The following is a 27,529-nucleotide window of genomic DNA, read 5'->3' on the forward strand; positions in this document are numbered from 1 at the left end:
GAATTGAGACTATAGATATACTTCAATGTAAGGGGTACAATTATTCACTGTACACAAGACATGTAAAATATTTAGCCACTTTAGGGCAACCTACTCGCATTGTAACACACATTGACACTTATTAGGCACACGCTTAACCCTTTGATTATACAGAGATGTTAACTCCTTCCCAGCCAGTGTCATTAGTAGCATGACAGCTTATAGTATTATCACGGATCGCTGTATTAGTGTCACTGGTGATGTCGTTCCTACCCAGTGTCAGTTAGTGTCAGACTTCCCGCCGCAGTTCCACTATAAGTTGCTAATCGCAGGCTATACTAGAATAAAAAATTAATAAAAAATAAATTCAAGTATATATATATATATATATATATATATATATATATATATATATATATATATATATATATATATATATATATATATATATTTATACCATAGTTCGGGGGCGCTATAACTTTTACACAAACCAATGGTTAATATACATCTATCATGGCTGGAGAATAGGTAACACTTGCAATTTACCTCCATTTTCAGATTTCTGTGAAATATCTGGAATTTTCCATAATATCCTCTGTTGTTCAGCACTCCTGGAATGAACAAAACAAGCAAAATCAATTGATAAGAGGAGACAAGTTCCATCGAGCATGAACTGTTTAAAAATGTAGAATCTGAGCTGGATGAAGCCCAAAAGATGGGTAGTGAAGGCACCTAGGAGATAGAGGCAGCTCTGTATACTACATGTAGCGGAGGCTACAAAGTTTATACAGTGCACACAGCCGCTGCATCTGTTATTTAAAGCTGAAGTAAAGTCTGCTACATATATATTTTTTTTTTAAGGCCCCTTAGGTGGGTTAAGCCATAATGTACTATTATGTAGCATATTAGTACATTATGGCAGACTTACCTGTCATATGGTGTCATATGGTGTCCCAACAAGCACAGCACTGGGACTGATCCGGCGGGCCCCCCGCCACTTGTTAGGCCAGGCCACGATTGACGCCACTCCAGTGCATGTGCACAGGAGTCACATCTCCACGGCACAGATTGGAGGCCAAACAGGGCTTTAAATGTTCGCTGAGCTGCTCAGTGGGCATGACAACTGACAGGCAGGCTGGATTTATGACAGAAGAGACCAATAAGGTCTCTTCCGTCAGAAATACCTTGCCTGCCAGAAGATTTTAATTACAAAGAGTTTACTTCCTCTTAAAAGCTGAGTTCTACCCAAAAATGGAACTTCCGCTTTTCCGGTTCCTCCCCCACTACGGTGTCACATTTGGCACCTTTCAGGGGGGAGCAGATACCTGTCTAATACAGGTATTGTATCTATGCCACTTCCCGCCCCCACCCCCCTCCGCTGTCTTCTGGGAGACACACAAGTCCCAGAAAACAGCAGGGACCAGTGGGATAGCAGAGCGCAGGGCTTCCCTTCCCGATTCCCTTACCTAGGATGGCGGCGGCAGCACCCGACAGCCGAGGGATAGATTGGCTTCGAGTGCCGACATCGCGGGCACCCTGGACAGGCAAGTGTCAATATTTTAAAAGTCAGCAGTCAGAGAAGTATGGGTTTGGGCTTTTTCCCCTATTCATACGTGCCTAGGTGAATGCAGTATGAGTCTGATGCTGCATCTATCCCCTGGCGCCTCTACACTGAAAAGCGAGCGAGCGAACACCACTGATCACTCGGTTTTCAGAGCTTCATGAGCAGAGAGCTGTAGACTGTCGGTCACAGCTCTCTGCTCATCTCCCTCCATGCTTATTGGAGCGCTGAGCTGCGGAGATGCCTTGCAATGTGAATCTGAACTTGCTAGAAAATCTGACTATTCCGGGAGTCAATTCCCTAGAACAGGCCCTTCCCCCCTACATGTCATAGCCCTTTCCTGTTCTGGGAGTGTCAACGCTGGCCCAGCTCCTCCACCCCTCCCTACATAACCATTTAAGTAGCTGCCGCAGAAGAAGTTTAGGGAAATACTATAGTGCGTCATTTGGGTGACAACTCTGAATCTGCTGGCATCACATCTAGGATAGTGGCACCAGCAGGTCAGGACCTTTGTATATTTAACAAGGGAGAGTTTTATTGGTACACAACATGTAATATACGCAAAATGTACATATACTCTTACAGGAAAGTTTTCATCGAAATGAATGTAGCAACAGAAATTCAAGAGGACTATGTAGTGTCACTTACCAGGCAGCAGGAGGCAGTACAGCCTGGAGTTTTGTTACTCCTCCATCTATAGGGATAACAAACTGGACATTGTTTAATGCTACAGGTGTGGTCATGGCCTCAGGGTTGTACTTGTAATCTATTCGGAGGTCAGTGCTGGTGGGGTCACACCTCCAGTTTACAGCGAGGTTCAGAGGAGTGGACTGAAGGCCCTGGGAGGATACCTGGCAAGACATGAAAGACAAAGGCCACTATTTTACAAATGTCTGACACGGTCTAAGATTGTCAATTATCAAGGGATGTGCATTATTATCGGATATTCAATCACAGAGGTCATTACCTGATATTTTAGCATGTCTACATTATAATACGTGGCTTGCGGTTTCTGCTCCGATACTTTCTTCAGATGGGTCATTAGGTTTGGCATGTTTACCCAGAATTCCTTTGCATTCGGCGTTGCCTGTGTGTTGTCGCTGAGTGGTAAAATGATATGGATATTATTAGTCACCCCTCCTTGTTTTTATTTCACATAACAAAACCTGCTCCTACAGACTTCAGTACAGCCAATTTGTAGGATAATGTGTTACAGCACTGAGATCTGCTGGCTGGGAGAAACACACTGTTCTCTTCGCTACGGACAGATTTAATTAAAACAGAATTGGTCTGCTCCCATCTCCATCAATGTGTCATTCTTTTTAAAGAAAAATGAAAGAGGGGGATCAAAAAGGAAAGAACAGAAAAGCACCTCCAAGTGTATTATTTAATGTATAAAAAAAGATTAGAAACTATTAAAAAATGACTGCACTAATATCATATGTAACGACCAGAATATTGTGCAAATGATCAAAAATGTAAACAGTGCAGCACTAAATATGAACCATAGATGTACAAATCTAATACATAAATGATATTAATATCATATAACTGATAATAAAGTGTAATGTGCAAATAAGAAAGTGAAATACTGAGACTTCACAAACATATATATTCACCGAATGGGTTTTTTGGTGCCGAAACCGATACCGAAAATGAAAAATACACTAGGCCGAAAACCGAAACCGATACAGAAAATGACTGTTTTTAAAAATAATAATTATATATATAATATATATATATAATTATAATACAGGAGATGGTCAGAGACTGGCGACGTGGTACGGGAGGTGGTCAGAGACTGGCGACATGGTACGGGAGGTGGTCAGAGACTGGCGACATGGTACGGGAGGTGGTCAGAGACTGGCGACATGGTACGGGAGGTGGTCAGAGACTGGCGACATGGTACGGGAGGTGGTCAGAGACTGGCGACATGGTACGGGAGGTGGTCAGAGACTGGCGACATGGTACGGGAGGTGGTCAGAGACTGGCGACATGGTACGGGAGGTGGTCAGAGACTGGCGACATGGTACGGGAGGTGGTCAGAGACTGGCGACATGGTACGGGAGGTGGTCAGAGACTGGCGACATGGTACGGGAGGTGGTCAGAGACTGGCGACATGGTACGGGAGGTGGTCAGAGACTGGCGACATGGTACGGGAGGTGGTCAGAGACTGGCGACATGGTACGGGAGGTGGTCAGAGACTGGCGACATGGTACGGGAGGTGGTCAGAGACTGGCGACATGGTACGGGAGGTGGTCAGAGACTGGCGACATGGTACGGGAGGTGGTCAGAGACTGGCGACATGGTACGGGAGGTGGTCAGAGACTGGCGACATGGTACGGGAGGTGGTCAGAGACTGGCGACATGGTACGGGAGGTGGTCAGAGACTGGCGACATGGTACGGGAGGTGGTCAGAGACTGGCGACATGGTACGGGAGGTGGTCAGAGACTGGCGACATGGTACGGGAGGTGGTCAGAGACTGGCGACATGGTACGGGAGGTGGTCAGAGACTGGCGACATGGTACGGGAGGTGGTCAGAGACTGGCGACATGGTACGGGAGGTGGTCAGAGACTGGCGACATGGTACGGGAGGTGGTCAGAGACTGGCGACATGGTACGGGAGGTGGTCAGAGACTGGCGACATGGTACGGGAGGTGGTCAGAGACTGGCGACATGGTACGGGAGGTGGTCAGAGACTGGCGACATGGTACGGGAGGTGGTCAGAGACTGGCGACATGGTACGGGAGGTGGTCAGAGACTGGCGACATGGTACGGGAGGTGGTCAGAGACTGGCGACATGGTACGGGAGGTGGTCAGAGACTGGCGACATGGTACGGGAGGTGGTCAGAGACTGGCGACATGGTTCGGGAGGTGGTCAGAGACTGGCGACATGGTTCGGGAGGTGGTCAGAGACTGGCGACATGGTTCGGGAGGTGGTCAGAGACTGGCGACATGGTTCGGGAGGTGGTCAGAGACTGGCGACATGGTTCGGGAGGTGGTCAGAGACTGGCGACATGGTTCAGGGGGTGGTCAGAGACTGGCGACATGGTTCAGGGGGTGGTCAGAGACTGGCGACATGGTTCAGGGGGTGGTCAGAGACTGGCGACATGGTTCAGGGGGTGGTCAGAGACTGGCGACATGGTTCAGGGGGTGGTCAGAGACTGGCGACATGGTTCAGGGGGTGGTCAGAGACTGGCGACATGGTTCAGGAGGTGGTCAGAGACTGGCGGCATGGTACAGGAGGTGGTCAGAGACTGGCGGCATGGTACAGGAGGTGGTCAGAGACTGGCGGCATGGTACAGGAGGTGGTCAGAGACTGGCGGCATGGTACAGGAGGTGGTCAGAGACTGGCGACATGGTTCAGGGGATGGTCAGAGACTGGCGACATGGTTCAGGGGGTGGTCAGAGACTGGCGACATGGTTCAGGGGGTGGTCAGAGACTGGCGGCATGGTACAGGAGGTGGTCAGAGACTGGCGGCATGGTACAGGAGGTGGTCAGAGACTGGCGGCATGGTACAGGAGGTGGTCAGAGACTGGCGGCATGGTACAGGAGGTGGTCAGAGACTGGCGGCATGGTACAGGAGGTGGTCAGAGACTGGCGGCATGGTACAGGAGAGGGTCCGAGACTGGCGGCATGGTACAGGAGAGGGTCCGAGACTGGCGGCATTGGTACAGGAGAGGGTCCGAGACTGGCGGCATTGGTACAGGAGGTGGTCAGAGACTGGCGACATGATAAAAGAGATAAGTGTGTTGTCAGCCATGCAGCCAGTGTGTTGTCCCCCGTGCAGCCAGTGATGCAGCGAAGAGAGAGGAGAGCCGCCTCCGCCGTCTGGTTCAATAGAGCGCCGGGAACATCACAGCTTTAATTTCAATAGCTGTGTGTTCCCCGTCGCATACAGCCCCTCCCCCTTGTCCGGGGAACTGTGATAGACAGATCACCCGTCCAATCTGGAAGGGTAATCTGTCTATCGCAGTTCCCCGGACAAGGGGGAGGGGCTGTATGCGGCGACGGGTGAACACACAGCTATTGAAATTAAAGCTGTGATGTTCCCAGCGGTCTACTGAACCAGACGGCGGAGGTGGCTCTCCTGCGTTATAGATCTCCCATGATGGGCGGCACTCCGCCCCCTCCCAGGCCACACCCCATTTTCGGCTCAATTATCGGCCGTTTTTTCCTTTCGGCAAATTGCCGAAAAGGGCATTTTCGGCGGCCAAAATGTCGGTGCATCCCTAGTAATAATGCCATACATCAAAGTGCATTGTGCCAAAAAGTGAAAAACCCAGATAATGTCTGTGTGGACGAAACGCACTGGGTCATATTGAGCCTGCTCCATGTCATTGCGCTTTTTGGATTTCCTATGTTAGCACGCTTTTTATGATGCTCCATTAGATATGCCTATAACTTTAGACTGTATGTAAGAATGTAAGTTTTCTACCTTTTCAATAAAGTTTGTGGGAGATGGTTTTACACTATGTGGAGACCTTTTGTTTTTTTATGAATGGTGGAGATCAAGATCTAACAGAGGGGCTGGACATAGTGGAAAGTTATGGTGATGGATCTTCAGTGACAGCTTCCATGACCATTATTCTATGTTCCCATTCTTATGCACGTTTGACTCTTTCATGCATTCTTGTAAGTGTGTTTACTCTCCCCTCTGGGTGTCGGATGCACATGTCCTGATGACTCCTTAAAAGGGTTGTAAAGGTTTGTGTTTTTTCACCTTAATGCATCCTGTCAGTGACCGCCCCCCCCCCCCCCGAACCCTAGAACTTGACCCGTGAGTTCTCGGCTCTTGATTGGATAGATTGATAGCAACGTGGCATTGGCTACTGCTACTGTCAATCAAATCCAATGATGTGGGCACCTGCTGGACTCGGGAACGCGCCCGCAAGGTAACCCACCAGGACAGCACTTCTCCCAGGGAGCTATCTGATCTGGGGAGGAGCCGCCGAGGGATCCCAGAAGAGCAGGTTCAGAGCCACTCTGTGCAAAATAAGTATGTATGATATGTTTGTTATTGTTTTTTTAAATTTACCTTTACAATCACTTTAAGTGGACAGCGGATAATTTTCACCTTTACTGAGTTGATCCTATTTCCATTTCCAACTTCATCTGAACTGTCTTGATACACAGTGGCTGCTCTACACTTATAGTTCTTATGTGTTGACTTTTGTAATATTTGGACTTAGTTTTTCACTTTTTGGCACAATGCACTTTATTTGATGTATGGTATGATTACCTCTTATGCATATTTGTGTATATATGTTGGTGAAGTCTCAGTATTTCATTTGCTTATTTGCACATTATTATCATTTTTATGATATTAATTTATGTATTAGCTTAGTATATCTATGGTTCATATTTAGTGCTGAACTTTTTGAATTTTTATAAAAAAAAGATTGCACAGACAATTGGTAACTCATAGAAGGGGGGATAATAATAATAATCTCATCGATATAGAACAAGTCTCCTGATTGTTCAGTCCTCAGGTCTGCTGACAGGAAAGCCGTGGTGTGGCACGGGTAAGCCAGCATGGTAAGGTGTTGTTCCGGGCAGTGTCCCGGGTGGAAGGCAGCATGGACCACAGTGCTGCCATAAGCATCTGACGTCACCAAGGTGGAGGGGAAGAACAACATGTTTAATAGCATGTGAGGCTCGTACCGAGCATGCGCGCTCCTTACTCAACTTTGAGTACTTGGGCTGCGGTCCACGCGGCCCTCCACACAGGACACTGCCCAGAACACCACCTTACCACGTCGGCTTCCCTGTGCCACACCACGGCTTTCCTGTCAGCAGACGTGGGGCACTGAGGACTGAACCATCGGGAGCCTTGTTCCACATCGATGAGCTCATTAATCTCCCCCTTCTGTGATTCACCAATTGTTTGTGCAACTGTTTTATATACATTATATACTACACTCAGTGGCGCTTTTCTGTTCTTTCCTTTTTCATACAGGTTTCTAGAGTTGGCTTTACTTCCAGGAGAGCTTCTGTCTTAAGTGTATGTTTTCCCCTTTCCTCGCTTGAGCGCCTGTCGCCTGACACGACATGAACTTTGAGTCCCGGTTCACACTGGTGCGTTGTGGGAAACCCCACGATTCAGTACCGGTTCCCGCATCACACCTGAATCGCACACTGGTTCATACTGACATCTGCGTACAGCTGGGGGTGTCAATGTAAGGTTAATGACACCCCCAGATGGGATCGCGGTGCGAACTGTCAAATGGCGCAGGAATCGGATCGCATGGGTGTGAAAACCCATGCGATCTGATTCCAATGCGGACCAAAAAAAGGGTCTGTGATTTCAGCCATATAGTCCCTGTATGCAAGGGAAAAAAGCTGTTCAAACCTCCCTGGCCCTATGTGAAAAAGTAATTGCCCCCTCCCTGCTGAATCATGAATGAACTGTGATCACAATTTATTGGAAAGCCGAGTTCAATTTCACTTGCCACACCTGGGATTGATTACTGCCAGACCTGTTGAATCAAGAAATCACATAAATAGAAGCTGTCTGACAATGTGAAGCACGCTAAGGGATCACAAAAATCCACACATCATGCCACAATGTAAAAAAATTCAAGAACAGATCAGAAACAAAGTAATGTACCTCCATCGGTCTAGGAAGGGTTTCAAAGCCATTTCTAAGGCTTTGGAACTCCAGTGAACCACGGGGAGAGCCATTATCCACAAATGGAGATAACTTGGAACAGTGGTGAACCTTCCCAGGAGTGACAGGACTACAAAAATTACTCCAAGGGCATGACGACCACTCATCCAGGAGGTCATAAAAGAACCCAGAACAACATCTAAAGAACTGCAGGCCTCACTTGCCTCAGGTGAGATCAGTGTTCATGATTCAACAATAAGAAAGAGCCTGGGTAAAAATGGCATCCATGGGAGAGCTCCAAGGCCAAAGCCACTGCTGACCAAAAAGAACACAAAGGCTTGTCTCAAATTTATCAAAAAAACATCTCGATTATCCCCAAGACTTTTAGGCAAATATTCTGTGGACTGATGAGACAAAAATGTAACTTTTTGGAAGGTGTGCATCCCGTTACATCTGGCATAAAACTAATATAGCATTTCAAAACAAGAACATCATACCAACAGTCAGACATGGTGGTGGTAGTGTGATGGTCTGGGGCTGCTTTGCAGCTTCAGGACCTGGGCGACTTACCATAATTGATGGAACCATGAATTCTGAGCTCTACCAAAAAACCTAAAGGACAATGTCCGGCCATCAGTTCGTGCCCTCAAGCTCAAGCGCACTTGGGTTATGCAGCGGGACAATGATCCGAAACACAACAGCAAGTCCACCTCCAAATGGTTCAAACAAAGCTAAATTAAGATTTAGGAGTGGCCTAGTCAAAGCCTGGACTTGGGCTTGTCCCAGATGATTCCCGAGAGGGAGGGGGGAGAGGTGATCTTCCTTCTTGTGATACAGGTGCGCCAGGAGGAAGTGGGAGCTGTCTCTCTCCCTCCCTCCCCCCCCCCCCCACCAAAAAATAAATAAAAATTACATGCCAAACGTGGCATGCCAGGGGGTCACCTTCCCTTAAAGCGAAAGTTCCATTTTTGGGTGGAACTCCTCTTTAAATCCAATTGAGATGCTGTATCATGACTTTACACAGTCAGCTCATGCTGGAAAACTCTCCAATGTGGCTGAATTAAAACAATTCTGCCAAGAAGAGTGGGCCAAAATTCCTCCACAGCAACTTGAAAGACTCAATGGCAGTTATCACCAACACTTGATTGCAGTTGTTGCTACAAAGGGTGGCACAACCAGTTATTAGGTTTAGGGGGGCAATTCACTTTTTCACATAAAGCCAGGCAGGTATGGACAGCTTTTTTGCCTTAATAAATGAAACCATCATTTAAAAACTGCATTTTGTATTTACTCGGGTTATCTTTGTGTAATAATAAAATTTGTTTGATGATCCAAGTCATTTAAGTGTGACAAATATGCAAAAAAAATAAAAAAAATCAGAAAGGGGGAAAATACTTTTTCACAGCATCGTATGTGTTATGTCGGCGTGAAGGGGTTAAAAACATTTTTTTTCACAGCAGAGTCGACTTTTTTTTATATATAGATTTTTACACATTTGTTTTGTCTATATGTTTTTTTATACAGCACTATTAGTGATTTGAGCACTATATTGTTTGATTACTTTACATTTGTAATATCTTACAGTTTCATTCTTGGGCTTAGGTACAATTTAATAATAATCAAGGTCGGTTCTCAGGTTTTCTTAGATAAAAGGTAGGATACTGACCAGCACAAGAGTTGTGGGTTTGGCAACACATGTTCTAATCGGCTGTAGTTGGTAATCCGGAATGTCAGGGGCACAGGCGTCGGATTGTTGGAGAAATGCCGGGTGATACCAGCCGGGAAGGACAAAACCATTTCACCAGTGATTTTCACTATACATCTGGAAGAAACAACATATTGTAATTACTCAGAATCTAAGTGATATTAACTCTGTCTGTAATAAATACAAAAGAGGAAGAGAACATTCTGTAGAGTTCATGTTCAACTCACCTAAACTATATGTTCGGCCCCCACATCCTATCGCTATCCAAAATTTGCCACCTTAACCTCCGCAACATCTCCAAGATATGTCCCTTCCTAACCAATGTCACCACAAAGCTTCTAATCCACTCCCTGGTCATCTCCCGCATTGACTACTGCAACTCCCTCCCCATTGGATTACCTCTAAATAGGTTATCCCCGCTTCAGTCCGTCATGAACGTTGCTGCCAGGCTCACCCACCTCACAAACTGCTCAATGTCTGCCATACCCCTCTGCCAATCCCTTCACTGACTGCCACTCAGCCAACAAATTCAATTCAAGATACTAACTATAACTTACAAAGCCATCTACAACCTGGCCCCCAACTACATCACTAACCTGGTCTCAAAATACCAACCTAATCGTTCTCCTCGCTCCTCCTATGACCTCCTGCTCTCAAACTCCCTCGTCACCTCATCCCATGCTCGCCTTCAGGACTTCTCCAGAGCCTCTCCCATCCTCTGGAATGCTCTACCCCAATCTGTCCCATTTTCTCCTACTTTGTCCACTTCTTTCAGACGATCCCCGAAAACAGAGAAGCCTATCTGGCCCCCACCCAACAACTGTACATTTTCTCAATCAGTACATTGCCCACAGTTATTACCTCTTGTATCTCTTCCCCCTTAGATTGTAAGCTCTAAGGAGCAGGGCCCTCTGATTCCTACTGTATTAAAGTGTATTGCATTTGTACTGTCTACCCTCAAGTTGTAAAGCGCTACATAAACGGTTGGCGCAAAATAAATCCTGAATAATAATACTAATATGTGAATAATCAATTTCAATCTGCCATAGAATACTAACCAAGCAACTAAACACAAAGTGGAAAAACCTTGCAAAATACTTATTTTTGTAACCAATCTTGTGATTTACACATCTGGTCATATTACATAGGCGGCTGCAGACTATGGGCCCGTACACACGATCCGAAAATCAGAAGACAAATCCCACTTTCAAGGAGATCGTACGACAATCTGACCGCTAGTACACAGCTTTTGAGAGAGGGACGAAACACAAACATTTTTCTCGTACGATACCAGATCATTTGACTTTTGTTTAAATCAGTACAGTTTTCCTTCGAAAATACAATAAAACACATTACATCCCTTCCAATTGTTTATAGTCGTACGAGAATTTATGTAACTTTAGTAACCTCTTCAGTTTCAACATGCGACCAGCGAGTAGAAGAAGTCAGACGATCGGTCATCTGATTTTTCAGGTCGTGTGTACGGGGCATGAGACTGCACTTTGCAGCTTTTTGTATCACCTGTCTACTACTTTGCCCCCCTTCTTCTGTAACCACTCTAAACACACTCTCTCTTCAGTTCCCAGTGCCTGAAAACACACTGCTGCAATTGTATAGAGCAGGTCTCCAAACTATTAAACTATTCTGTATATAGGGCCACATCAGAAATGTTTCCAAATTTGCACGTTTGTAAACAAAAAACAAAAAAAATAAGTTAAAAAAAATTATAAACAAACACACTCCAATAAATAACTTTGTATCAGGAGCCGCCCCCCCATCAATCCAGAGCCACCCATAAGTGGGCCAGATGTGGCCCGTGGGCTGTAGTTTGGGGACCCCTGAAATATAGCAGTGTTTCTCAACCAGGCAGTCTTCTGAGGTTGCCAAGGCCTCTTTCATACCGCCTGTCAGATCAGGTCCACCTGTCAGTTTTTCAGGAGGACCTAATCAGACCCTCCAGTCTCTTCCACGGATCGGTGGATGTCAGCGGGACATCCGCAGCCATCCGATTCGATCCCGTCTGCCAAAAAATAAAAAATAAAAAAAAGAAGAAGAAGAAGAAGATGGATGGTGGTCCTATTCCCCATCCGTCTGGCAAATTGGACCGCATCGGAACGAAACTTCCAGCCAATTGCCGCATAGAGGAGAGCAGGACTGTGTCCATGTCCACTCTGCATAGCAGTGCGGAAACAGACCTGTCATCAGTCTGCTCAGCGGGGATCAGCAAAGAGATCCCCCAGCTGAGTAAGTGGAGGTGCTTGTGTGAAAGGGGCCCAAGGGTTCCTTGAGCAGATTGATCTTCCACCTACCCTGACCACCAATGTCACTTCTACATTGACCACTATTGTACACCACAAGAAAGTCAAATCATTTTGTGTCTTGGCCACTAGTGATAAAAGGAAAAAAATAAAATAAGCACGTTATACTTACCAACTCTGTGCAATGGTTTAGCACAAAGCAGTCCCAGTCCTTCTCTTCTGGGGTCCCCCCACCAGTGCTCTTGGGTTTCCCCCATGCTGAGTGCCCCCACAGCAGGCTGCTTGCTATGAGGGCACTCGTGCGTGATTGCTCCCTAGCCCCACACTGTGTCCATTGACACACAGAACAGGGCTCAGCCCCTTCACCGATACCTCCCCAATGGCTGTGATTGACAGCCAATGGCTCCAGCTCTTGTGTCTGAGCCAATAAGGAGGGAGAAAGCTGGGAAAGCAGCTGTTCTCATGTACAGCGCTGGATTGTGATCGGGCTCAGGTACGTTTTGGAGGGTGGGGGGGGTGGGGTGGGGTGGGGTATGGTAAGCTGCATGCTGAAGGTTTTTTACCTTCGTGCATAGAACGCAAAAAAACAAACAAAAAAAAACAGCCTTTAGATCAGGGGTATACAATTAGCGGACATCCAGCTGTTGCAGAACTACAAGTCCCATGAGGCATAGCAAGACTGACAGCCAGAAGCATGACACCCAGAGGCAGAGCATGATGGGACTTGTAGTTTTGCAACAGCTGGAGGTCTGCTAATTGCATATCCCTGCTTTAGAACTACATTCATTCAGCATGCTCATTCACCCACATGTCTAAGGAAACATCAGAATACAGCTCCGCTATCACCTTCCAAATCTTTTTTGCTCAGACACCGATACCTCCCCTCTTTGTCCTTTTGACCACCGCAACCCCACAGGAAAAATGGAAAACAGCGCAGCTTTTGTTACAGGTTTGGCAGACACACCAGCCAGCGCAGACAGATCACATGACTGGGGTACAATTACACAGGCAACTCACTTGTTCGGATCGGCTCCTTTGAAATAAGCATTGACTGTCTCAGTGAAGGCGGCTGCCACGGGCAGGGTGTCCTGGGCCCCCATGGTCAGGGGGCTGGGCCCTCGGGAGGATCCTGCAAGACAAGGAGCAGCTGCTATATTTTGTTATGGGAGTAAGATTCTCGAAATTGAAAACAAGACATACAAACACTCACAAGCACTAGGACACATCTAAACATCTAATAAGACACAACTACAAAATCCATAAAGAAGAACTCCGGCTTAATTGAAAATCAGGATACTGTTAAAATGAGATCTTAAGGGAAGCGGTCATCTTTGACCTATGGGAGCTGCCCATGCACACAGGTTTTTAAAAGGTGCAAGTCTCCATGGCTATCCTGATTCAATCTACACTCTTTACAACCTACGGAGTCTCTGGCATGGAGTTTGCAAGCCAGGTGTAGAGACCTATGGGACTTTCCTGGCTACATGCTTATTACAAGTCAATTATTAACATGGCAGAGAAGCAAGGATTAGAAGGAGCCCGCAACTATAAAAGCAGGAAATGGCAGTTGCGGCATTACCCTTCGCTGGTTTACTTTAAATGATTAAATATAGCCAATTAACACATTTTTCTTTCTTTTACTTTATAGAAAGTGGGACATTTGTAGCCAGTGCCTGACAACCTTAAAAATGATGCGTCTCTGCCCCCTACTCTAGCATTCTGCTAATAGAGGCACCAACATTTATACGTGGCAATTACATGCTTGGGGTTTGTACTCTCAGCTCAGACCAGTGGAAATAGGCCATGCTGGAGGGGGAGGAGTGGACACACACAGGGGTATCATGTGACATGGCCATTTTAACCAGAAAAAAAAAAAATGCGGAGTTCTTCCTTAATAAGGATTATTTCTGGACACTGGTGCGTCTGTAATAAGTGTTGTACCCCAATGCCACCAATCAGTTCCGACCTTAAATTTTTAGTTACTAAATGACTGCAAAACTTTGCAGTCATTTTGCTACAGCTATCTGCCCCAGCCTTCCTATGTCCCAACGCTCCACATATATCCCGGTACTACATACTTCATATTCACATAAATGCCTGCATAGTTATTGCATTCCGTATTCTTTGGCCTTGTGGCCCACAGCACATTGTACTCCATCAGGCTCATTCAATAAAACTCTGCAAATGACAAATGTACAGCCAATCAGACTGCACTACACTGTAGGCAGGTCAAAGACCAATGAGTACTGATTGGTTGTTTTGGCATCCTGCACATTGCACTTCCTAATTTAAAGGAGGGAAAAAAAAAACATATGTGTAACCACATATTATCAGTGCATAGGTATAATGCAAAGATGGGAAAGATTTTTACACAATATTGCATGACAGTTTTCCACAGTGCTTCACCGATGATCTGGGCAATCTGCAGACTGGCTGCAGGTGTTGTGTAGTACATTGCGCATTTTAAATGCCACCCCAACATACATACATTATATATACACACACACACACACACACACACACACACACACACACACACACCTTGCTACAATGCACTGCACTAAAAGCACACCACCGTGCACAGATGTGAACATGCTATGTTGCAAAAATTGGTACAGGGGCGTTTTTCGTCCATTGCAGAGCTTTCCTAGCCCATTCAAAATGAGTAGTTTGTCTTAAAAGAATATGGGTTTGGCGCTCACTGGAGCGCTGATCTGTGGAGGGGCGAGAAGCGGCCTTCTTGGCCTCTCAGCAGCTTGCTGAAAGGCGGAGACGAGTGTCGGTCCAGGCACCTGGCAGATCCAGACTTTATTGGCGCCATTGACGCGGTGCCTGGACTGATTTCAGTGAAGTCAGCAGACAGCGGACTTCAGACCGCTCTCTGCTGAAAATGGGTCACAAGAGTGCAAAACGAATTGCACTCCTGTGACCCTTAGAAGAAGCCCAGCCAAACGAGCTTAGGTTGAACTTCTCCTCTAAAGCGGTACTTTAGCTGGACTTCTCCTGTGGATCCCAAGAGTGCAGTTCGTTTTGCACTCCCGTGACCCATTTTGAGCAGACAGGGAGCTGCAGTCCGCTGTCTGCTGACATCACAGAGCCGGTCCAGGCTCGGGAAAGATCACAACCATATGGTTGGGATCTGCCCACATGCCTGAACCGGCACCCAGCTCAGCCTCTCAGCGGCTGCTCCCGCCCTCTCCACAGCCCAGCGCTCCAGTGAGAAGAGGGGGGGGGCAGAACAGAGAGCTGGTGACTGACAGTCGCCAGCTCTCTGCTCTGGAAACTCTAAGAACCCAGCGAGGGACAGATCCAGCTATGGTATGATTCTACAAAAAAGCAGATTCCCATACTTCTCTTTTAAAGCCAAAACTTCCCATTTTGGACAGAGCAGGTAATGGATATAAACTGTCTTTTTTTCTGTTTTCTGTATCCAATTTCCTTTCCCCTGTAGACACAGCAGGAAGCAAGAGGAAATATTTCTAAACTGAGGGAAATCCCCTTAGACAGCTGTCACCAGAACTAGTGTCCCCATTGGAAGATTTCCTCTCTATTCCTGTTCTGGTGACATTGCAAAATTTTAGATTTTCCCCGAACAAAAAGAGAACATGAATCTTCCAAGCGGGGGGCGCAGACAGCAATAAACACCTAACAGGAGTTCTAAGATTTCTTTACTAAAAGCCTTTGGAAATAGTGAGGATCAACGCCCTCGCTATATAGATTTTTTTTTTTTTTTTAGCTTTAGATATGCTTTAACACAACACCCATACAAACACCTAGAGAATCAGTAGCTGACCTTACAAATGGCTGAATGGGCACACAGTCCTATAGACCCACTTTGACCTCCAGAAGATTTACCCCCCTTATGACCAGGCCATTCTTTGCGATACGGCACTGCATTACTTTAACTGACAATTGCACAGTCATGCAACGCTGTATCCAAATAAAATTCTTTTTTTTTTTTTTTTTACAGCTTTCTTTTGTTGTTATTTGATCACCTCTACATTTTTTACGTCTTGCGCTATAAAGAAAAAAAAATAAAACAGACAATTTAAAAATAAAATATGTATATTTTTTACTTCCTGCTATAAGACATATCCAATAAAAAAAATAAAAAAAATCTTCCTAAATTTAGGCCAATATGTATTCAGAACTACAAAATTGCGGGAAACAATCAGACACCTACACTTTGCGGGAACCAGTGACCCGAATACAGCGACCAGTGCTAAAAATATGCGCTGTCCCTGTACTAATGACACTGGCTTGGCAGGGATTAAACATCAGGGGCGATCAAAGGGTTAACTGTGTACCTAGCCAGTGTTTTTATGTACGGTATGTCCTGCTTTTACTTGGGGAAGAGATGGATTTTAGTCCCTGCTTTGCAGAAACACAGAAACCATTCCTTCCCCCGTTAGAACAGAGATCTGCCTTGTTTACAGGCAGACACTCAGAACAGAGCTCTGCCTGACAATTGGCGGGTGACCAGCACCCGCAGATCAACTTCTGCTGTAATTAATCACAGCAGAAGCAGCACGCCCCCTAGGCAGAAGTGCAGAATCACATATATACACACACGCACTATATATATATATATTTATATTACACACACACACGTAATCCTGCACAGGACAGGAAGGCCGCCTTGTAAAGCAGTAAATCTGCTACTGGGAGGTCCTTAAGTGGTTAAAATCTTGTGGGAAGCATCTCTAGAAGAGTGGGGGCCTTCATAAATGCAACAAAAAAGGGGGCACAACTTTATATTAATGCCCATGGTTTTGAAATCCTATTCTATACCGGTGTGATTGGTGTCCACTACTTGTCAGATAGTGTGCCTTTTTATTGTTATCTGTAGCCAGATATATAAACTGCAAGAGAATTTGGTTGGGTAGGATTTTCCATAATCATCTCACTGTTACTTTAATTGGCTCATTGCTCTCCCCAAAATTGCAGCCAATTGTACAGAATATAAAAATGCCCCCCCCCCCCCCCCCCCTCCATCACGCTTGCAAAATCTCATCGTGTCGAGCCTGAAACACTACATGTTTGCTAAAGAATGTCAAAACCTACAGAATTGGGGGCAGGAAAGCATCTCCGTTAAAGCCTTTCAAATCCTTGCAATGTTTAAGGTCTGTTTTGATAGGGATTTGTTCATGTCAGACCTTCTTCTCTCCCTTTGCAAATCTTTGGGAATGCAAAAATATTGCAGCTTCAAACAGCTCATTGTCAGGGCTGGGCTCAGCCCTTCCTTCTCTGAACTGGCCACTCAGCTGTCGGCTAATTGCCAGCTCCCATCTCTCTCCACAGTTATCCAGCTGTTGATGATATCCTGCTCGTCAGTCCTGCCTACTTAAGCCGTCCAGTCCAGAGGAGCTCTGCCTTTGCCTTGGTCAACATCACAGAGACTATCTCCTGCAATCTTGTTCAAGACTTGCTTTGCTGACATCCCTTCTGGCTCCAGATCCTGCTTGCTGTTCCTCTACAGTGATCCCCGACTTCTGGCTTGGCTGACTATCATTTTTGGTTACTGAACTTTGGCTGTGTTTTGACTATGTTTGTTCTTTTTACTTTTATTATTAAACTAGAATGATTTAACTGTAATTCTGTCTCGGCCTGAATTGATGGTTTCTGACACTCATATGGAGGTCAAGTTGCACAGGCAAAGGAATTCAGGAGCATCGGTAGCTGATGTCAAAAGCACAGTGGTTTAGTGTTTAGCACTTTTGGCTGGCAGCACTAGGGTCATCGGTTCAAATCCCAACCACAGTACTACCTGCATGGAGTTTGCATGTTCTCCCTGTGCCTGCGTAGGATTCCTCCAGGTACTCTGGTTTCCTTCCCACACTCCAAAAGACATGCTGGTAAGTTTGTTTCTGTCCAAATTGGCCCTAATATGAATGAGTTAGGGACCTTAGATTGTAAGCTCCTTGAGAGCAGGGACTGATGTAAATGTAAAATACATCTGTAAAGTGCTATGGAATTTGAGGACGCTATACAAGTACCTGAAACGTAAAAATAAAATGCTATGTAGCAAACACCACAAGCCCAAAGGTCCCTAAAAGACATTTCTTTATGCCCTTCTAGTAAAACTGGAGTTTTGCTTTAAGTTCTTTTCAAAGAGATATACAATCTAGACACTGTCCTGTAATTGTAATGCTGGGAAGACAGAGGATTCTATTAACAGACTATTAAAAATGACTTTGTGCTTGTCTGCTCAGAGTCAGTCCAGTAATCTAATGCGCTGAATCAGGGAACATCATGTACAACATTTTTCCATTTATCTTACAATGATCATGTCACAGAGACCAGGAAAAATATGAGAGACCTTGGGGAACAATGGTCGAAGTAATTCTAATATTCTATTTCTAGAAATGATTTCATGCAACTGAATAAATGGGGTTTCGATGAGTTTTGAAAGGCCAGCCTGTGTTCACTTTAACTCCTCCGAACTTAACACTGCCATGTATAGCAAGGATTCAAAAAGGTGCCCACATGTGTGGCCACATATTTGTAAGCAGGGGCGGCCCCATTCATTAAGGGCGCACTGGCACCGCCTCCCCTTTCCATGCGTCCGGCCCCTTTCAGGACGTCAGGCGCATGAATTACAGTGGCGGAGTTTTTTTTTTAAGCACCTGATTAGAGCCAGATTAGTGCTTTAATAGGCTTCAAAATAGAGCATTGTGCTCGGAGCCCACCCAGGTGTGTTAGAACAGTGAATGTTCATTCATTATTCTAACACTGAATCCCCTCTTCACCAATCAGGAAGCGTGGGTGTGAGACTCGTTTCCCGATTGGCCGAAAGGAGAAGCTTTCTGATTGGCTGCCAAGGAGGGAGTAGACTAAAGCCACCAAGCAGGGAAAGGAGATGACCATGGAAGAGAGCCGGGGAAGCCGGCTGAGATAGTATGAAAATTAATACAAAAGTCCATCAATGGATCCTTGAAGTGGAGTACTCCGTGTTCACATAAAAGCGGAGAGATGACGAGGGGAGACTTGTGTGTATTTTAACAGACCAGACACCAGGGCGGCCTTTTAGGGGGCAGTTGAGAGCAGACTTCAAATATGCAAAGAGAAGAACAGAGGCACCTCTAGGTTAGAACTGTAAACATTTTAATACAAAACAGGTGCATTATCCACTTACGTAAAAGTTTGGGAAGTAAGGCACATGTCCATCCACACTGGCATGGCGTCAAATCCCTGCACAGCTGCGTCCAAACAGCTGATGTAGCCTGGAGGGGAGCAATCCCAACCAGCAGGATTTCTGGGGGCCAAGACAGTGGAACCGAGGCTTGGATCAGGCTTTTTATCTTACCTAAGCCCGATCCAATCTAGCGATGTGCACGAGAGCAGTGGCTCTCGTTGCTGTATCCCTGCTCATTGGGCAGATTGATAGCAAATCAAATGCTGTGAAACAGGAGCGGGGGGGGAGGAGGGGGGGGCTAGATGAGGGGCTGAACCATCTGCTCCGTGTCAATAAACGCAGACGGGGACTCGGAAGTGAGCACGCACGGGTGCTCCCATGGAAAGCGGCTTTTTGTGAGGGCCTGGAGCGCCGATGGGGGACCCCAGAAGAAGAGGATTGAGGCTGCTCTGTGCAAAAGCATAACAAAAAAAAAAGCATGTTTGTTATTTTGATAAAGAACAAAACAAACAAACAAAAAAATTGTCAACACAGTCAACACAGCTTCTATTACAAAAACAAAACAAAAAAACACAATATTTTATATGAGAGCTAGGTAGTTAAAACTAATGGCTTCTTATATCTCTAGTGCTCTCTGGTGGTGAGGTTGCCATGTTTGAGCTCCCAGACACATATTTGCATACAACTCTGCCTGATAGGGAGACTAAGTAGGTGGAACCTATAAGGGGGAATGCACACTCACAAGGTACAAGACGACAGTGGTTGATTCAGCCCATAAAACCCCATCTATAATGCAATTATTATTGATAGATCGACCCTAAAAAAAAAAAAAAAAAAAAAAAGTAGGCCTCATTGTGAAAAGTAGCAAAAACGATCCTTATCCTGCTTATTGAGGGTGACAGTTTTGTATTGTTTTATTATAAAGGAACCTTGTACTGAGGACATATGCAGACTGCCATTGCTGACCAGCCCTTTGGATATACTAGTTGCCAGCCTACCTTACTGATCGGGTGATGTCAGTGCTTTCAAAGCCATTGACCTGGATCTGTATGTTTGTTTCAACTCAGTGAAGAAGTTTTGAAAAAGTTGGATCAAAATAACCTACAAGCAACTAGATATTCCCCGAAAGAGTTCAGTAACTGCAGTCTCCATATTTCTTCATTAGAAGTTTCCTTTAACATTCACTGACCTCTGAGAACCAATTGCTCCACAATACCTGCAGCTACAAAGTTCCACAGAGACTCTAAAAGCTTAAACCTGATTTTTTTTTTTCTTTTAAAGGGCCATTAATAATTTTGTGTTTTTTTTTTTTTTGGCTGGAGTTCTGCTTTGGTTTCTGAACAGATTACAGCACCAGCTCTTTGTTATATTGCATGGCAGGCAGGCTGAAGGAGGAGAGGAGATGAGCAGAATATTGGTGTTTTTGCTGTACACAGAGGATGAATTGCTTCACAGTGCCTGCAGCTACAGAGGTCAGCAATGGCTTGTGTTAAAAGTAATGGAGTGTTATGAACGTGTAGGTTTGAATGTCCGAAGCCTGGCTACAGTTTCCCATTAAGACACTTTCAAAGCAAGGCCACTATTTTCTAAATTGGTAAAAAAAGGCATGCTACAATTTAAATAAAATGTTAATTCTTACCAGTATAGATCACGTAGCTATACTGGACAACTGTTGTGCCATCACTTGACAAACCTTTTAACGAACACAGATACAATATTTTACTCTTTGTGCTTTTGCTGTTACTATGCTTTTTTTTTCAGACTTATTTCATTTTCAAATTTAGTTTAATCTACAGATAGTACAATTAGCATTCCAAGTTTTTTTTTCTGTATTGTTAAAGTGATATTAAAGGGCTCTTTTTTATTTTATTTTATAAAAACATGTTATACTTACCTGCTCTGTGCAATGGTTTTGCATAGAGAAGCTCCAATCTTCCTCTTCTCGGGTCCCCCGCTGGCGATCCTGGCCCCTCCCCCTTGCCGGGGGCTCCCATAGCAAGCCACAAAAGTAGGAATGCCATTTCCAAATGCAACTTTTTTTTTTTTAATACTAAAGTCTCATACAAAGCATAACATGTTTTACAGATGCAGATGTCTGCTTTATCAAGGTGACAAGACAAATAATTGCAGAAAAATTGGTTGTTTTGTATAGGGCTTTGCTAAAAAAAAACAAAAAAAACAAAACAAAAAAACAAAACAAAAAAAAAAACAATGCATTTGTATATGGTGTGCTTGCTTTTTCTAGCAATGGATATTTGACAGGACCCTTGTTGGCTGAGCATCAGTCACATCTTTCTAGCGGTTGGAGACCATGCGGTATGGTACAGACTAATAACTTTAGGGTTATTTCTGTCTGTAGGCCTGTTGGTAAAACTGCCTAGGGAACCTCGGCTCTCCAGCTGTTTTGAAACTACAAATCACATCATAGAGGATTTGAAATTCAGCCAGTTCAGCAGGAATCACATGAATTTAATTCCATGTATAGGCACTGTGGTTGTACAGAGGTCGATTGACTCCTGTACAATCACCCTGTTGCAAATCCTTCGCTCGATCATTGCTGCTGGCTAACGCCGGCGGCGCTGGTCAGTGTGTATTCTGCCGGCGGGGAAGCCTCCCAGCGGTCAGAATACAATAACACATCAGCAGGATTGAATATGTGGATGGGGGGAAAATGGGTCAGCTTCTGGTTAAATAAAAATACTGACTCTTCTATGGCCAGCTTAAGAGTCACCCTATCTTTTTGTTCTGATGGTTAATATTTCTGGTACAGAAAGAGATGGGAAATCCCACCTTTTAGAGATGTTATAAAACAGGAATAGAGGGGAAATACTCCAATGGCAACCCTTTCTGATGAAAACAAGGGATTATCTTCTATCTCTGGAGAGAATTATCTTCTATCTCTGGAGAGACCTCAGACTCCTGTTAGGTATGTAGGGCAGTAAGCAAAAGTAAATGTCCCAGACATGACACAGAATGAAAAAAAAATAAAAAATTTAAAAAATCTGACAGGGCTCTTCACTTTTCTCTAGCCAAAATGAAAACACATGTAGCTTCGCAGCATACACTTTTAAACCACTGACGGTTATTTTTATTTATGTATTTTTGCTGTGCCCCGTTGAGATTTCCCTTCACTTCCTGTAATTAAGAGTACATTTGTCCAATGAGTGGGGATATTCACTGAAAGTGTCCCCATTAGAAGAATACAGTAAAACCTTGGATTGCGAGTATAAGTAGTTCCCGGAGACATGCTTGTAATCCAAAGCACTCGTATATCAAAGCGAATTTCCCCATAAGAAATAATGGAATCTCAGATGATTCGTTCCACAACCATTTATTCATAAGTCCTTCAGTTTATAGTCCATATAAAAAGATTATAGCAATTGTGTAACAATAAAATGTCTATCCACGAATGGAAACCTCCACAAGGGGATTAGAAGCAAAATCCAGCAGGAGCTACAGAGTATAAAACAGAAGAGAGGCGCCTCTAAGTGTAGCAATGTGGTTACATTTAATGAAGGTACAACATTTAGCAACTCACGTGGCTGATGATTAAAACAGGCACATCTAGGTTTGCAGGCATCCGGGGTAAAGCTGTCCACATAGACCATCCCCCCACGCCTCCGGCTCTCACCGCTGTCAGTCTGCAATCATGATCAGGAAGACTACCCTGCAGTAGAGCGATCTGAAAGCAAGGCTTGAAAGGCTCATGGAGCGCAGCGTGGAAGGAATGACGCCAATGGCGGTGTGGACGATGGTCTATGTGAACAGCTTTACCCCTCTACATATTTTGATGGAAAAAAAAAGAAATCAATAAAAAAAAAAAAAAAAAACGCAATAAGCGTATATTGAGTGTTTTGCGCAAAAGCATCTACAAAATAGGGGATAGATGCATGTCATTTTTTTACTAGTAATGGCGGCGATCAGCGATTTGTAATTGGGACTGCGACATTGTGGCGGACAGATCGGACACTTTTGACACTTTTTTGGGACCATTGTCATTTATACAGTGATCAGAGCTGCAATGTCATCTTCTAATGCTCACCTCTGGCAGTAAGAATCAAGGAGACAGCACAATTTACATATTAAATGTTCCAAAACAGGTTATGCTGGAGGTACAAATGCCAACACTAGGGCTGGGGAAAAAAATCAATTTGAATCTTGAATCTTGGGTTGAGAGGTCAAATCGATTCAAATTTTCAGCAATTCGATTTTTTTTTTTCACCAGGACCAGCGCTGACACTGCGATTTTTAAAAAAAATACTTGATTCACAATTTGAATCAAGTTTTTTTTTTTTTTGATGGACATCGCGCCGGTCCTGAGGAGATGCGGGCAGGAGTTTTTAGGCGAAGCTGTGTCTTCGGCCTAGTCCGCGAGGCCGGACGCCGCTGACTAGGCCGAAGCCACGGCCACGACTGAAAAGTCCTGCCTGCAGCTCCTCAGGACCAGTGCGGTGTCCATCAAAAAAAAAAAAATTGATCCGAATCGTGAATAGTTTTTTTTTTAAATCGCAGATTTTTTTGTTTGGAGAAAATCGCCCAGCTCTAGTTAACACTAGGGGGTGATCAGGGGGTTAAATGTGTGTTCCCTAGGTGTGATCTAACAGAGAGGGGATTGGACTGACTGGGGGAGGAGACATATCGTTGTTCCTACTTAGTAGGAACAAACAATCTGTTTCTCCTCCCCTGACAGGAAAGGGATTTGTGTGTTTACACACACAGACAAATCCCCATTCCTGCTCTTGTGCACGTGATCGCGGGTGGCCTCAGGTGCCTTCTATGGCCCTTAAAGAGGAAGTAAGCCCTGATGAGTTTTACTTCCTCTTTATTTTCCTGCAAAGGTAAAGCATAATGAGCTACTAGGCATCGCAATCACAGCATGATCCCCTTTAGAAGCGGCATGATCTGCCTTTTCTAAAGGGCGCATGCGCCGTAGACATCGGTGCACAGCTTTATTGTAAATATCTCTTACGTGGAGGTTTAGAAGATATTTCCAGCACCTACAGGTAAGCCGTAACATAGGCTTACCTGTAGGTAAAAGTGGTTGTACAGGGTGTACAACCACTTTAAAGGGAGGCACAGAAAAAAAAAAAAATTATATATATAGTGATTCGTGCAGCAGAGCCATTCTGCCATCGTATATATACAGGAGCCCGGTTGTGAAGCGGTTAATCATCAACCATGTGACTTGCTAAATGTTGTGCCTTCATTAAATGTAACCATATTGCTACACTTAGACCCCTTTCACACCCCACCGCCCTTTGCGTTTTACCGCCGGATTTGCGCGTTTTGCCGGCGGCATTACAGCGCTGCCCCATTGATTTCAATGGGGAGCAGCAGTGGAGGAGCGGTAAACACACCGCTCCTTCACCGCTCCAAAGAAGCTGCTGGCAGGACTTTTTTCTGACGTCCTGCCAGCGCACCGCTGTAGTGTGAAAGCCCTCGGGGCTTTCACACTACACACAATGGTGCAGCTTCTTTAGGGCGGATTGCAGGCGCTATTTCTAACGCTATAGCGCCTGCAAAACGCCCTGGTGTGAAAGGGGTGTTAGAGGCGCCTCTGTTCTGTATTATACTTCAGTTGTGACATGACGCTACTTGTATATCAAATCAAAATGTATTTAAAAATGTGGCTGGTCTTGCAAAACGCTCTCAAACCAAGGTTTTACCGGATCCCTCTTTTGTTGTTGCGATGACAACCAAAATCATTACGCTTTTAATCCTTTTGGATCTTGGTTGTCCAGGGCATGAAAAAACTGTATTTTTTGCAATACTGCTTTATCAGGTGATTACAGCCAAATGGCAGTGAACCACCAGCTCAGAGTCCATTTGTTTGTCTCAGAAAGAATACAGGAAATTTATTGTGCATTTTTTTTTAGAGCAGGCTCCTGTGGGCGTGCATATCCTCACTAACAGAGGAGTACGAGCAAAACGAGGGTTCAGGTCTCTGCTGCATGGATGCTCGAGGGGAAAAAAGCATGCATGTAAACTCTAACGCAGAAAATATCACAATGGAAGAATGGCACCAGATGGCAGTAATCATAATAATATCTAATCTCCCCCCTCCCAACTACATCATGCTGATGGCATGGCACATGCTGCATCATGGGGGCAGTTTTTTTTTCATGGTTAAGGTGATTCTGTGACATGCTGAGAAGTGACTACACACAGGAGCTGCAATGTCATCCTCTAATGCTCACCTCTGGCAGTAAGAATCAAGGAGACAGCACAATGTACATATTAAATGTTTCAAAACAGGTAATGCTGGAAATACGGAAAGCAATGCCAAAGGCATGTATTAGCGGGCAGTGTGAGCAGGAAAGAAGAGCGAAGGATATGATAGAAATAGCACGTGCAGGAGATGAGTGCAAACAGTGTGACGGCAAGAAGTATGCACAGGGAAGCAAGAGGAGTAGGAAGGTTATGATAATAGACATGATGTGCGGGAGAAGAGCGTGGGAGAGGAGTATGTGTGGAAGAAGATTGCAGAGGGTTCAACACTGGGCAGTAAGTGTGAAATAGCAGTGCGGAATGTAGGACCATGAGCAATATATGCAGGGGATGTTTGTGGTAGGGTACAAAGGCAAAAAGTATGAGTGGGAAAGGAGCAAGGATGGTAAGATGATGGGCAGAATGTGCGAGGGAGGAATGCAGAAATTATGATGGCGGGTAGTATGTGTGCAAGAGAAGCACAGGCAGTATGTGGAGGAGAGGTGAGGGGAGGGTACGACGGACAGTCTCTGCGGGAGAGGAGCACAGGGGCGGGTGGGGGGTTTGAAGGTGGGCATGTGTGTAACGAGGGAGTGTGGGGAGTTTGACGACAGACTATGTGTGGGGGAGGTACTGGGAGGGTACGACAAAAGAGGAGCACACCTAATGTTTGAGAGATTTGGTTGGGAAACAAGACTGTGTGTAAGATTTAGGGGAAACAGGTCGGAAAGCGAGGGAGGATAGGGCACACTTTTGCTCGTTTTTTTCTTCCGTGACAAGTTTTTTTCTTAAGGATACAGCAGAGGTCTATTAGACCCCCAAAGCCTCCTCTGTGCCAATTAGCTAAAGACAACCTTATTACTCACTTTGGCAGGCCTCAGTGCTCACCTCTTCTATGCTCTGGGGAGGTGGGTGGGCGCTTGTTATCCTCATATACAATTTGAGGCTTGCATTTTATGTGATGACATCACAGTGCAAATACCCAGCTGGAATCCCTTAGAGTAGAGACTTTGGGGAAACGGTTGCAAAGCATGGAAGAAGCATGCCAGAGTGAGGAATGAGGGAAGTATTGCAGCTTTTCCCTCTACCCCTGGACTTAAAGCGGTTGTATAGTATTTTTTTTTAAACTTTTACCTACAGGTAAGCCTATAATAAGGCTTACCTGTAGGTAAAAAAAAATATGTCCTAAACCTGTACGGTTTAGGAGATATTCTCCTTGCAATGAGCTGCTGACTTCAAAAAGTCCGGCAGATGCCAGACCCTGCCGGGAAGAAAACTCCCACAAGCATGCGCGAGAGTGACGGCATCGCGGCTCCGGCCACTCACAGCGCCGGAGCTGCGATACCTGGAAGATACGAGTGAGATGCTGGCACCTCGTTCTAAGGTAAGTATTTCATAATGAGCTAGTAGGCGGTGCATACTAGCTCATTATGCCTTTACCTTTAAAGGTGTATAAAAATAAAATAAAAAAAAGTCAGCGGGTTTACTCCCGCTTTAATGAGCATTTAACCATTGCAGTGCATGGATGTCCCTACTGCAAAGTTTTTTTTTCCTGGTGCCTGAAATGGGGCTCTAAAAATACACGTTAAAGTGTTGCTAAACCCACGAGCTTGCATTCACTATATCTGGTCTCCCATAGTACACAGGACATGGAAATGCAATAATTTTAGTAAATATAGACTGCTAAAAAAAAACTTCTCTCATCAGCAGCATATAGCAGTCTTGTGATTTCTATCAGTGTCCAGCCAAGCACTGGTTATAGCTTGTAGGAGGAGTTTTCTGACTGTTCTATGAGACAAGACCCCTGACCCTATGTCTGGGCAGTGCTGACTGGCCCTGTGCTGATCACATGCATCCTCCCAAGAACAAGAAAAAAAAAAAGAAATAAATCTCTCTAGCAATACACACCAAACTGAGCGTGTGCAGCCTGACTCCATAGACTCTGTTATTAGGAAATAATTAAAGTGTAAGTAAACCCATGGATTAAAACAAACAGTTAAAAAAAAAAGGCATGCCGGGAATGCTAACTGCACATTGGCTGTGCTCTCAGCCAAACTATCAAACCATTCAAT

General features: G+C 45.0%; 1 protein-coding gene across 6 annotated transcripts in view; it reads right to left on the reverse strand.

The window, feature by feature from the left end:
• Positions 1-27,529, reverse strand: part of SGIP1 (SH3GL interacting endocytic adaptor 1) — a 250,209-nt gene that overhangs the window by 15,737 nt on the left and 206,943 nt on the right. For 4 of the 6 annotated variants that reach the window (XM_077450532.1, XM_077450528.1, XM_077450529.1 and 1 more), the window contains 5 exons: positions 13,133-13,244; positions 9,819-9,974; positions 2,508-2,640; positions 2,189-2,391; positions 526-590 (listed from right to left, as the gene is read on the reverse strand). In XM_077450532.1, coding sequence (XP_077306658.1) covers positions 526-590; positions 2,189-2,391; positions 2,508-2,640; positions 9,819-9,974; positions 13,133-13,244 — 669 coding nt within the window. Of the gene's footprint in view, positions 1-525; positions 591-2,188; positions 2,392-2,507; positions 2,641-9,818; positions 9,975-13,132; positions 13,263-27,529 lie in introns of all 6 variants that reach the window. The other 2 variants (XM_077450530.1, XM_077450527.1) reach the window with 1 other exon arrangement.

The sequence above is a fragment of the Lithobates pipiens genome, unplaced genomic scaffold, assembly GCF_037356315.1.
Source record: "Lithobates pipiens isolate NorthernLeopardFrog02 unplaced genomic scaffold, aLitPip1_a1.2 Scaffold_23, whole genome shotgun sequence".
Classification (NCBI taxonomy): Eukaryota; Metazoa; Chordata; class Amphibia; order Anura; family Ranidae; genus Lithobates; species Lithobates pipiens.